The 13,731-nt window shown below is 45.8% G+C and overlaps 1 protein-coding gene across 1 annotated transcript; it reads left to right on the top strand.

Moving 5' to 3' along the window:
• Positions 1–10,681: 10,681 nt before the first annotated feature.
• Positions 10,682–11,365, top strand: LOC141023140 (BTB/POZ and MATH domain-containing protein 3-like). Its single transcript, XM_073499470.1, has one exon. The coding sequence runs from the start codon at positions 10,682–10,684 to the stop codon at positions 11,363–11,365; it is 684 nt and encodes a 227-aa protein (XP_073355571.1).
• Positions 11,366–13,731: the final 2,366 nt, after the last annotated feature.

The following is a 13,731-nucleotide window of genomic DNA, read 5'->3' as shown; positions in this document are numbered from 1 at the left end:
CTAAGTGGTAGAGAGGTAAAGATTCATATATAGGACGATGATATTCGGACACCCGAAGTGTTCCGGGGGTACCGGGTACATATCGGGTCACTAGAAGGGGTCCCGGGCACCCCGCGGCAAAGATACGGGCCTATTGGGCCAAAAGGAGAAACGCAGCAGCTAGCATGGGCTGCTGCGCCCCCATGTAGGCCGAATAGTAAGGGGAAGGAAAGGGGGGAAGAGAGAAAGGAAGGGGAGGGATTCGGCCCCCCTTCCTTCTGTCCCTCCTCCTCCTTCCTTCTTCCTCTGGAAAACATGGTGGGGGGGGGGGGGGCGAATTGGACTAGGCCCCCAAGTAGGATTCCTCCTACTTGGGGCGCTCTAGGGCTGTTCCCCTCCCCCTCCCACCTATATATACGTGGGGAGGGGGCACCTAGAACACACACGAACCATTGTTAGCCATGTGCGACGCCCCCCTCCACAGTTTACGCCTCCGGTCATATTCACGTAGTGCTTAGGCGAAGCCCTGCACGGATCACTTCACCATCACCGTCACCATGCCGTCGTGCTGACAAAACTCTCCCTCGACACTTTGCTGGATCAAGAGTTCGAGGGACGTCATCGAGCTGAACATGTGTAGAACTCGGAGGTGTCGTACGTTCGGCGCTTGATTGCTCGGAACGAGAAGAACTTCGACTACATCAACCGCGTTGTCAAATGCTTCCGCTTTTGGTCTACGAGGGTACGTGGACACACTCTTCCCCTCTCATTGCTATGCATCTCCTAGATAGATCTTTCGTGAGCGTAGAATATTTTTGAAATTGCATGCTACGTTCCCCAACAGTGCTCGCCTAGAACTCCTCCCCGACGCACCAACTGCGCTGCCTGTGGCGCACGTCAATCGGCTGGTGCATGCACATGCACCGCCTCCCGCCTTTGACCCCGCCTCAGGAGTCACGCCTGCCTCTGCGACTGGGCCGGAGCCCGCGACGACCCCTTTGACTGGGCCAGAACCCGAGACGTTCTCTTCTGAGCGGCCCATGTCGCCGCCTGTCGGTGTCAAAACCGGCAGATCTCGGGTAGGGGGTCCCAAGTTGTGCGTCATGGATCGATGGGTAATAGGTGACAGGGGACACGATGTTTACCCAGGTTCGGGCCCTCTTAATGGAGGCAATACCCTACTTCCTGCTTGATTGATCTTGATGAATATAGAGATTACAAGAGTTGATCTACCTCGAGATCATATGTTGTGGTCTAAACCCTAGAGGCATGATGAGCAATGTCATGATGATCTAGCATATCCCTATCGACTAGCCCGGCCTCATCTTATATAATGTACCGGAGGCCTAGGATAACAAGAGTCCTAGCCGAATACGTCGGTGGAGAGGAGTCCTTGTCTTGATCACCAAGTCTTGTGGAATCTTCCTCATGTATGTCATCGGCTGTCCGAACTGGCCCATGAGTAAACGGCCATGGGGGTCCTTGGCCCAATCCAACTGATTGGGAGACGACGTGTTGAGTACCCCCTAGTCCAGGACACCGTCACCGCCTCCTCGCTCGGCCTCACCTCCGTCGTCACCCACGTCGCCTGCACAAGCTTCTCTGCCGCTCACCTTGTCTGGGTCGGCCGCGCCACAGACGACAATTGGGACCATGTCGCCCGGACCGTCGTCGCCTGGTCTCTCTTCGTCGGCATCCCCTGGACTGGCCTCGCCTGCTCCGGGTGTTCCGCCTGCCCCGGTGTTTGCTGCTCTGCGGCATCCGCACACACGCAACCCCTGTGGCATCATTCATCCCAAGGAGCGTACCGATGGCACCGTCACATATCTGGCTGCTTTCCTGGCTCATGCTGTGGAAGACCCAACCGCCGAACCATGTGGTTATCAAGCCGCTATGAGTATCCCTCACTGGAGGGCTGCTATGGAACAAGAGTATCATGCTCTTATGCAGAATGAGACCTGTACAGTTGTTCCCCGTCCGCCTCACGTCAACATCATTGATTTGAAGTGGGTTTTCAAGGTGAAGAAACATGCAGATGGTTCCATTGAGCGCTACAAAGCACGTCTTGTGGCTAAGGGTTTTAAACAATGTCATGGACATGATTATGAGGATACATTCAGCCCAGTTGTCAAGCCTACCACTATTCGCCTTCTTCTGGCTCTAGCAGTTTCTCGTGGATGGTCTCTCTGCCAGCTTGACGTGCAGAATGCTTTTCTTCAAGGATTGCTTGAAGAAGAGGTTTACATGCGACAGCCACCTGGATTTGTCGATCACACTCAGCCTTATCATCTCTGTCGCCTGACAAAGGCTCTTTGTGGACTGAAGCAGGTGCCTCGTGCCTGGCATGCTCGCCTGGCTTCAGCTCTGCGTACTCATGGCTTCATTCCTTTGACGGCTGACACTTCACTGTTCTTGTTTCAGCGCCCGAGTGTGACCATGTACTTACTTATGTACGTGGATGACATTGTCCTGGTCAGCTCCTCTCCAATGACTGCTGATGCTCTTGTGACTGCGCTTGGCAGAGATTTTGCAGTTAAGGATTTGGGAAAGCTTCACTTCTTCCTTGGTATTGAAGTCGCTCATCAGTCTCGTAGCAGCTTGGCTCTCACCCAGAAGAAGTACTCTGTAAGCACAAGTGCTCCTTGGGTGGTTTTGGTAATTAATGTCCACATATCTCTTGTTGGACTAATGTTTCCATCTAGTATGTTTCAGATAAGTTCAACAATGGAGTGGCATGGACAAGAGGATGTGGAACCCCTTTGAAGTGATAAAGACAAAGGATTGGCTCAAGCTCAAAGTTCAGGACTCTACATTTTCTATTTTAGTGATCCAAGATCACAATGAGTCCATAGGAAAGCCAATACTATTAAGAGGGGATGAGGTGTTGCTTAATGGCTTGCTTGCTCAAAGTGCTTAGTGATATGCTCCAAAGCCCTCAACCACTTTCTCACATCCACATATGTCCCAAACCCAAAAGTCCAACTCGGCCCCACCGATTCTTTCTATCCGGCGCCACCAAGTTCAGTTGACATAGCCACTGCCAGAAACCCTAATCAAATCGGTCTCACCGATAGGGATCTCGGTATCACCGAGATGGGATTGCAAACTCTTTGTTGCCTATTGCAATAATTTCGGTCTCACCGAAATTTGCAATCGGTCGCACCGAGATTGCAATGCAAACTCTCTGTCACCCCTTCGTAACATTTCGGTCTAACCGAGATAAGCGAATCGGTCCCACCGAGTTTGCATGACCAACTCTCTGTTAGTCTATTACGAAAATCGGTCTCACCGAGTTTGTGTAATCGGTCTCACCGAGATTACGTTATGCCCTAACCCTAACGAAATTGGTCCCACCGAGTTGATCCATTCGGTCCTACCGAAACACCTAATGGTCACATTATGAACCAAATTGGTCTGACCAAGTTCTCTGAATCGGTCCCACCGAGTTTGGTGATTTGTGTGTAACGGTTAGATTTTGTGTGGAGGCTATATATACCCCTCTACCCACTCTTCATTCGTGGAGAGAGCCATCAGAACATGCCTACACTTCCAATACATATTTTCTGAGAGAGAACCACCTACACTTGTGTTGAGGTCAAGATATTCCATTCCAACCACATAAATCTTGATCTCTAGCCTTCCCCAAGTTGCTTTCCACTCAAATCTTCTTTCTACCAAATCCAATCCTATGAGAGAGAGTTGAGTGTTGGGGAGACTATCATTTGAAGCACAAGAGCAAGGAGTTCATCATCAACACACCATTTGTTACTTCTTGGAGAGTGGTGTCTCCTAGATTGGCTAGGTGTCACTTGGGAGCCTCCGACAAGATTGTGGAGTTGAACCAAGGAGTTTGTAAGGGCAAGGAGATCGCCTACTTCGTGAAGATCTACCCTAGTGAGGCAAGTCCTTCGTGGGCGACGGCCATGGTGGAATAGATAAGGTTGCTTCTTCGTGGACCCTTCGTGGGTGGAGCCCTCCGTGGACTCGCGCAATCGTTACCCTTCATGGGTTGAAGTCTCCATCAACGTGGATGTATGGTAGCACCACCTATCGGAACCACGGATAAAAAATCTCCGTGTCTCCAAATTGCGTTTGCACACTCCAATCCCTTCTCTTTACATTCCTACAACTTGCATGCTTTACTTTCCGCTGCTCATATACTCTTGTATGCTTGCATGCTTGCTTGATATGTATTGTGAATGTTTAAACTTGTGCTAAAACTCCACATCAACTTAGGAGAAATTAAAAACTGCAACTTTTCTTGATTTGAGTCTATTCACCCCCCCTCTAGACACCTCTTCTTGATCCTTCCATACTCTCTAGATCTCTTGCGACGTGCTGGTATGCTCAAGTGCAAGCCATCTCCTACGCCCATGTCCTCCATCGACAAACTTTCAGCTGCCGATGGTGCTCTTCTATCTCCGGAGGATGCGACTGAGTACAGGAGTATTGTTGGTGGACTGTAGTATCTGACGATAACACGTCCTGATCTCTCCTTTGTGGTTAACAGGTTGTGCTAGTACCTTCATGCGCCTACTGATGTGCACTGGTCTGTTGTGAAGCGCATACTGCATTATGTGCGTCTCACTGTCTCCTATGGTCTCTTCCTGCGCCCCAGTTCCTCCGGAGTTCTCTCTGCATTCTTAGATGCTGATTGGGTTGAGTGTCCAAATGACAGGTGATCTACGGGGGGATATGATGTGTTCTTGGGTCCTAATTTGATCGCCTGGAGTGTACGCAAGCAAGCCACTGTTTCCCGCAGCAGCACAGAAGCCGAGTACAAGTCGGTTACCAATGCGACTGCTGAACTTATATGGATTGAGTCCCTACTTCGAGAGCTAGGAGTTTCTCAGCCACATCCTCCGGTCCTTTGGTGTGACAACATCGGTTCTACGTTTCTGTCATCAAACCCGGTGTTCCATGCACGGACTAAACACATTGAGATTAGCTATCATTTTGTGAGGGAACGTGTTGCACAGAAGCTACTGCAAGTCAGGTTTATCTCTTCAAAAGATCAACTTGCAGACATCTTCCCCAAGCCTCTACCTGGTCCCATGTTTGAGGTCTGTAGGCGCAATCTCAACCTTCTAGATGCTTCAGGAGTGAGTTGAGATTGAGGGAGGGTGTTAGACTCCGTGTTGTAGCCCAACTGTCACCATTATATATATGTGATATGCCACCCCATAGAGGGTTGAGCCAGTTTCCCCAAAATCCTACGTTTTACAGGATGCACGCGGCGTCATTTGGCCGGGGGTGCTGCAAAATGTTTCCGAGGCTATTCGTACCCCGTCGGGACATGCCATTTGACCCCGTGTTTCATAGAACGTAAATATCATAGTAGTGCATGCACCACACATCTGATAACTTTCATACAAACACCACGGTAACTTTGAGAAAATGTTGTTGAAAATATACCCTTGATAACTTCTGTGTAAATAGCTTGATATTTTACGCACAACAAGCATGGTTATTTACTTACAAACACTATGGTAACTTTTTAATCCGGGAGAAAAGAGTTGTCAAAAACATATACCGGGTACGAACACAGTGGTAGACCCGGGAGAAAAGCTTGTTGAAAAACATATACCCGGTAACTACTGTGTAAATAAAATTGTAATATACGCACCGGTGATCATAAATTATGTACAACAACCAAGATAACTTCGACCCGGAGAAAACTTACTTGTTGAAACCATATCCCTTGTAACTTTTGTTGAAATAACATGGTAATACACACACCCCTGACGTGGCAACTTACGCACAAACACCGCAGTAACTTCGACCCAGAGAAAAAATAGTTGTTGAAACCATAACCCTGGTAACTCCTGTGAAAATAACATGGTAATATATGCACAATAGGCCCTATAGCTCAGATACGAACATCGTGGTAACTTTTTAACCCGGGAAAAGTTGTTGAAAACATGCCCCGATAAATTTTGTGTAAATAACATGGTAATATACGAACCGTAGATCTGATTTACGCACAAACACCATGGTAACTTTTGACCGGGGCAAAAAATTATTGAAAACATACCCTCGATAAATTCTGTATAAATAGCATGGTAACTTACGTGCAACAGAGCTGATAACTCACGCACAAACACCATGGTAAATTTAACCTTCGAGGCGGCGGGGGGGGGGGGGGGGGGGGGAGGGTGAGGGTTGTTGTTTAAAAACACCCCCCGGTAACTCCCATGTAAATAGCATGATATCATACGCACCGTATACGTGAGAACTCACGCACAAACACCACGGTAACTTTGACCCAGGATGGGGGTGGGGGAGGAAGTTGTTTGAAAATATACTTCCATCCTCCCGATAATTCTTTGTAAATATCATAGTAATAACGTACCGTATACTTGATAGCTCACGTACAAACACCGCGGGAACTTTGATACTAGTGGGAGGAAGATGTTTGAAAAAATACTCTCAATAAGTTATGTTTAAATAGTATGGTAACATACGGACCACATGTGTGGTAACTCACAGACAAACACAAGGGTAACCTTATCCCGGGAAAGAAGTTGTTGAAAACGTACCACAGTAACTCATGTCTAAGTAGCATGGTAATATACACACATCAGAGCTGATATAGCCCACGCGTGGTAACTATTTGCGTGAAAAAAGTCATAAGAACATACCAACATGAGATCTAGTTTCGTAGGCCTCATCGTGATGAATATTGTATGTGGAAACGATTTTTTGATCAGACCAACGATTTGAGCTATAGAACATTTTTGAAGTTTCAAAATATCAAAATAGGGATAATTCAGGATGACATCAAATTTGTTTCCCTATAATGCATACACACATGTCATGTGAAGAGAAGGTTGGAGGAACCTTTTTATGCCTGGTAGTTTGTGTGTAAACAACATGATAACTTATCCTCAACTAGCATGATAACTTGTGTTGTAGCACACGCGTGGTAACTTTTTACCCGAAAAAAACATCAGAATATACCAACATCGGATCTAGTTTGAAAGATATCGTCGCGACGAATCTTTTATGTGAGAACAATTTTTGGTCGGAGGGACGGTTTGAACTACAAAACATTTTGAATTATAATTTTAGATGGAATATGTTTTTACATCAGCAATTTTTGTTTTTTCTGCATGCAACTTTGTTTTTTTGTAATTAGAGGAAAGACTCTTGGATGCATGCACTTTCTTATTGAAAAAAAACAACAACTACGCACACATATGGAGAGAAGGTTTGTTGGCATCTGATCGAAGGAATCATTCCGATCTGATGCTAAAAACCGAAATGTTTGATGGTTAATTTTTTTTACGGGGTTGTTTGATGGTTATTACAGTCCTTAATTTAAACACAAATTATATCATTTACTAGTTGGTTTACTATAAATCCCGGAGGTTCATCAACCCAACTACTATTGCAGTTATTACAAAAACGAAATTCAACTAGCTCATGAGCAACAGAATTAGCATCACTAAAGCAACGCTTAAAGATGACCTTTCCTATCGACATAGGCGTGACTACCCATTCCGCGAAAATTGCCACAGCAACATCCCACCATTGAGTTTGTCTTCTGCAATAGTCCGCCACTTAAGGAGTCCAATTTTGCTTCAACTGTGTTGAATCCGATAGCGTTGGCTATATTTAACCCATCTCGCATGGCCATGGCCTCCACTGTAACCACATCAACATGTTGTATGTATTACATTGCGCTGCTATGAACCGGCCTTTTTCATCTCTTGTTACTGCTGCAACTGCACCACAACGATGTTCGACATGGAAAGAAGCGTCCACGTTTTTATTAGGTAGTCTGCCCGCACAAGTTTTTTTAAGTAGAGTCTTAGATAGTTACGTTAGCCTTTTCTTTCCATCATCCGGCTACGTAGTATCTAGCATATAAAAGCTAGGCTTCAGTCTACAAAAAAAAAGTATAGGGCCAGTAATGTATAGGGGCAGATCAGTTTTGTTTTGAGTTATGAGAATATATAGAAAATTTCAGAGCTAGGGGCGATCATATCGTATATTATTTGTGATTTTCCATTAGGAAAATTTACTAGAGATGGAGGGTTGATCATCACATCGACGCCTACGTGTTGATCCGAGGGATCCTTATTTTTATTTGTATATTTTCATAGACGAGTGAAGATTATTATTGGAGGTTGCGAGGAGGAACACGAGGGACGAACTGTTGATCAAGAGTCGCAGTGAAACATAGGGCCAACTACACACATGATTTAGCATCTCGCTTTTTTGTGCTTCATCAAGGAGAAGGAGGCGGCATCGGAGCAGGACGAGGGGGCTAGAGGAGATCGAAGAGGGAGAGGCGTCAGAGGAGAAGGGACAAGCGGAGGCGATGGAAGAGGGGGATTGCCGAACAAGGACCATGACGGGGAGGCGCCGGAGCAGTTCATATTTGGCATGGTGGACATGCTAGAGAACTTGGAGCTCGCCCAAGCGAAGGAGACGACGGAGAAGCAGTCCATTCTTGAGTCCATTCAGTTCGATCTCGAGGTGACTACGAACCGTCGGCTTATCCACGAGGCTGACGTGAAGTGGGAGGAACTTTTCGTGGACGAAGACGATGAGTAGGAGGCACAAGAGGTTCGGCCTGGTGCCAACGACCATGAGGCTGGCGGCTTCGACAAGGAGGTCATTGACATATCCGATGACGGCGAATAGTTTGCTTGCTAGTTTGTTTTATGTACGTAAATGAATGGACGTTGCATGGACTAGCATGCAAATGAGGATTTGGAAGTGAGGAATGTGGTTGCAATGGCTAAAAATGAGGATGACCTGGAGTTACCTGCGGACATCTTCGCGGACGTTTAGGGTCACATTTCCGGTTCTGATTATAGACGTTCTTATGATGAACCCAAACCAATTCATCTCTTTTCTCTTATTTTCACGCAGACCCGTGGGGGATAATCCTATATGATCCTGGCTCAAGTTGGCATGCTAAATGAGGTCTTAATGGGTTGATCTAGTCAGAGGGGTACGCCGCCACTTATTTCGCTCACCGAGCTCAAGAAAGCCCATAGAATCCCATTTAGCGCTCATGGCGCCTTCTACAATTCTATTCCACTAGTAGAAAAAGGGCTTTTAGTCCCGGTTCTGGAACCGGGACTAAAGGGTCGTTACTAAAGCCTCCCCCTTTAGTCCCGGTTCTTACACGAACCGGGACTAAAGGCCCTCCACGTTGCCGCTGCCTGGAGGTCCACCTTTAGTCCCGGTTGGTAACACCAACCGGTACTAACTTCCCGGACGGTCACCCATCCTCTCACTACTCCAGCCCGAGCACGCTTAACTTTCGGGTTCTATTCTCCCTCGTTTCCAAGTCTGCACTTGTTGTTTTCTTGACAATAGTAAGATGTCAATCCTATTAACCCTCAGGAATTTAGCTTGAGCATGAAGTCACACATTTCACTGTTTGAATTTGAAACTATTGTTTAAAAAACAATAATTATTTAGTAATACTAATATTTCTTGAATAAGTAGTTTGACCATAGTTTGACCACAGTTTGACCATAGTTTGACCAGATTTGACCAAAATTCAAAAAACTGAAATAATTATTTAGTAACACTAATATTTCTTGAATAATTAGTTTGACCATTGTTTGACCACAGTTTGACCACAGTTTGACCAGATTTGACCAAAATTCAAAAAAACTGAAATAATTATTTAGTAACACTAATATTCTTGAATAATTATTTAGTAACATGTAGTAACATAACTACATCTGGAAGGATTTTAATTTTTGAAGTTTTCATCATTTTCTTTTGCTTTTTACAAAACTGAAAAGGCGATGGGGGGGGGGGGGGGGTGGTGGTAGAATTTGAAAATGGGACCTTTAGTACCGGTTCGTGCCATGAACCGGTACTAATGCCTCAAACAACATTAGTACCGGTTGGTGCCACGAACCGGTACTGGCATCACACCCTTTAGTCCCGGTTCGTGGCACCAACCGGGACTAAAGGTCCCATTTGAACCGGGACTAATGCCTGTACGGTGTCCTAACCGCTCGAACCGGGACTAATGCTCACATTAGTCCTGGTTCGTGATGCAACCGGGATTAATGCTCTTTTCTGGCCGAACCAAAGCCCTGTTTTCTACTAGTGTTTGTACATAGCGCCTTTGTCTCAAAAAAAAGAAAAAAAACATAGTGCCTATGCTCGTTGCAGCTTTGTCTTAAGTGGGACGGTCCATATAATCGTATCTCCATTTGCATCGGTTTTGGGAACCTTCTAGAAGATTTCTATCGGTCTAATTTTAGGCTAGTTTCTTTGGTTTTCTCGTGTCGATTTTTTTATTTTTTTCCTTTTAATGCTTTTAAGATTCATATTTTTAATTTCTGAAAAAATTAAATTTTGTAAACTTTTACAAATGTGCAAATATTATTCAAATACCTGTTTTTCTTACAAATACATGAACTTTTTTCAAATTCAAGAACATTTTTAAATTCGTATACATTTTCTAATCTGCAATTTTTTTTCCAAATCTGTGAACTTTTTTGGAATTCAAGCTCGTTTTTTTAGAGAGAAGAGGGACTAGCTCACGTCAGGAGTGAGAGAGAGGGGCGAAACATTTATTTGGGCCGCGGCCCATAAGGGCTAACCAGGACCTACCAGAAAGCCCTGATCTCACGGAGTCAACTGAGCAGCCGCCGATCTCTCTTGTTGCCTCGAGAATAAAAATCGAAACCAACTCCAAACTGTGTACACATCGGTGAGGATGGGGATCATGGCGCCGCCGACGTCGTCCGGCGGCGTCGACTTCTACATCAAGTCCAGGGTGCCCGGATCTCACCTTCTGCAGATCGACGGCTACTCGATCGCTAAACACGCACCCAACGGCACCAGCTTCAAGTCCTGCCCTTTCACCGTGGGAGGCTACCGTTGGGCCATCTACCTCTTCCCCAACGGTGACAGGCTCGACAGCGCCGACTTCATCTCCGTCTTCCTCGCCCTCGACGAGTACATTAAAGGGCCCATCAGGGTGCATCTTGAGTTCAGCTTCATGGACGAGGTCGAGAAGCAGGATCCCGCGCACGTCCGCGCGAGGCAGGTAGTTGACCTGCATGGCGGTTACGCCGTGGGCTACCGCAGGTTTATCGCGAGGGAGGCCATGGAGATCTCGAAGCATCTCAAAGGCGACCGCTTCACTATTCGGTGCGACTTCCTCGTCCTGAAGCACGTAATCATCCCGGAGAACCTCCATCCGAGCGGGCACAGAAAATGCGAGGCTTGCAACCTCCGAGTGGCGACGCCGGGAGGGCTACGGCTCCTCCATGCATGTTTCTGCGACGTCTGCAACCATGCTAGCCGCAACGACACTGCAGCGAAGCAGTGCGCAGGCTGCCATGGACCCTATGAAGGGTTTTTCCTGCCACTCCTTTCTCCAACATCAATTAGCTAGCACTCTATCTTGCCCTCTCTAGAGCTAGTTTAATGTCCAGCGTAAGTTTCATTTTTATGCTGCCTGTTGTGAACTTTGATATAGTCGTTCATCTAGGAGACTTGGTACTTGGATCCTATTAAGGGATATGCCTGGCACCCCTTTCTTTTTCAGGTTTGGAAGAAAAGAACATTCAAGGACTAAATCTACTAGTTAGCATTTGAATTGCCCTCTCTAAAGCTGGATTGCTTTCCAGATAAGTTAATCTTTGTGCTATCACTTGTGAGCTATGATTAGTCCGGTGCTCCCAAATATCATTCCGAATTGGGCACTTAGAACACTCGAACATCTTTGATAAAAATATCAATATTTTTTCTAGTATCGTTTATTAATTTACTGTTAACAGTTTCTGTAGATAAGCTTGAGTTTCAAAACACTATCCTCATATCATATTTCTAGGACGCTGATAACACCCACACGTGTGGTGGGAGCGACACCCAAATCTTTTTGATTTTACAGTTGTTAAAATGTTTTATCCCTTAAATGAAAAATCTGATTGAAGATCCGTTTTCATCATTAAATCCATCGCGATGAGATCTTTGAAATTAGATCTCATATCAATATGTTTCGACGACATTTTTTTTGGGTTAAAAGTTGCCATGTCTATTACACATGAATTGTCATGGTGTTTACACTGAAGTTGCCATGATATGTTTCAGCTATTTTTTCTTCTACCTTTAAAAGTAAATTTTGACATATTATAAAATAGGAATTAAGAAACTAGACTTGTCATGAACTATAAACTAAAATTGCCATGATACATGCACTTAAAATTGCCATGGTTCATACAAAAAATAATTTTCATGTCAAAGTACTGGAATTGCCATGGTCCTAAAATTGCCATGATCTATAAACTAAAATTGCCACATGGCAACTTTAGTGTTAACACTATGGCAACTATAGTGTAAACATCGTGGCAAATTTTGGCCAAAAAAATTCGTCGAAACATATCACTATGGGATCTAGTTTCGAAGATCTCGTTGAGACGGATTTTTAATTGGATTTTTTAATTGAGAGATAAAATATTTTTAAGCCGAAAACCAAAAAGATTCCTGCTGATGTCATCTGTTTTGACGTGGCAAAATGAATGAATGGATGCGTTTGGGCCACGTTGCTTCGTGCCACATGTGTGGGCATTAACATTTTTGTATTTCTATTAATCATGATGTTATTTCTTATTATACTCTTGTTGTAAGGTGGAGTAAAATTATACTTCACATTTGATTGCTTCATAAATTTTTATAATTAGCCAGTGAGTGAACCCAATGGCGAAAATTCCTGGCTCCGCCCTTGCCTACGTTAGCCTTTTCTTTCCATCATCCGACTGCGCAGTATTTGATATATAGAATATTGGGGAACGTAGTAATTTCAAAAAAATTCACACGCACACGCAAGATCATGGTGATGCATAGCAACGAGAGGGGAGAGTGTTGTCCACGTACCCTCGTAGACCGTAAGCGGAAGCGTTATGACAACGCGGTTGATGTAGTCATACGTCTTCACGATCGATCGATTCTAGTATCGAACGTACGGCACCTCCGTGATCTGCACACGTTCGGCTCGGTGACGTCCCACGAACTCACGATCCAGCAGAGTGTCGAGGGAGAGCTTTGTCAGCACGACGGCGTGATGACGGTGATGATGAAGCTACCGGTGCAGGGCTTCGCCTAAGCACTACGACGATATGACCGAGGTGGATTATGGTGGAGGGGCACCGCACACGGCTGGAAACAATCAACTTGTGTGTTCTAGGGTGCCCCCTGCCCTGTATATAAAGGAGCAAGGGGGGAGGCCGGCCGGCCTTGGTGCGCGCCAAGGAGAGGGGGGAGTCGTCCTCCTAGTAGGAGTAGGACTCCCCTTTAGGAGGAAGGGGGAAGGAAGGAGAGGGAGAGAGGGAGGAAAGAGGGGGCGCCGCCCCCCTCCTTGTCCAATTCGGACTCCCAAGGGGGGGCGGCCAGCCCATGGCTCCCTCCTCTCTCTCTCACAAGGCCCATGTTGGCCCATTAGTTCTCTCGGGGGTTCCGATAACCCCCCGGCACTTCGATAATTATCCGATGATGTAGCGACCCGACCCGAATGGATCAAGTCTCTGTGCTTAAGTGTCATCCCTGGATCGGTATGCTGACACACACAGTACTCGAGGATTTATAACAGAGGTAAATCACATGCATAAAGTAACGTAAATACTATTACCTCAATCCAAATAGCGGAAGTAACAAGGTTGTGGATTCCCATCAACACCAACGGCAAAGTTGAGTGTAGAAATCGTAACCCTAACGTATCACTTACTCGTCGTAAGAATCCTGCAACATGAAACGTTGCAGCCC

Source organism: Aegilops tauschii, chromosome 5, assembly GCF_002575655.3.
Source record: "Aegilops tauschii subsp. strangulata cultivar AL8/78 chromosome 5, Aet v6.0, whole genome shotgun sequence".
Lineage (NCBI taxonomy): Eukaryota > Viridiplantae > Streptophyta > Magnoliopsida > Poales > Poaceae > Aegilops > Aegilops tauschii.
This window is presented reverse-complemented; position numbering and strand designations above follow the sequence as displayed.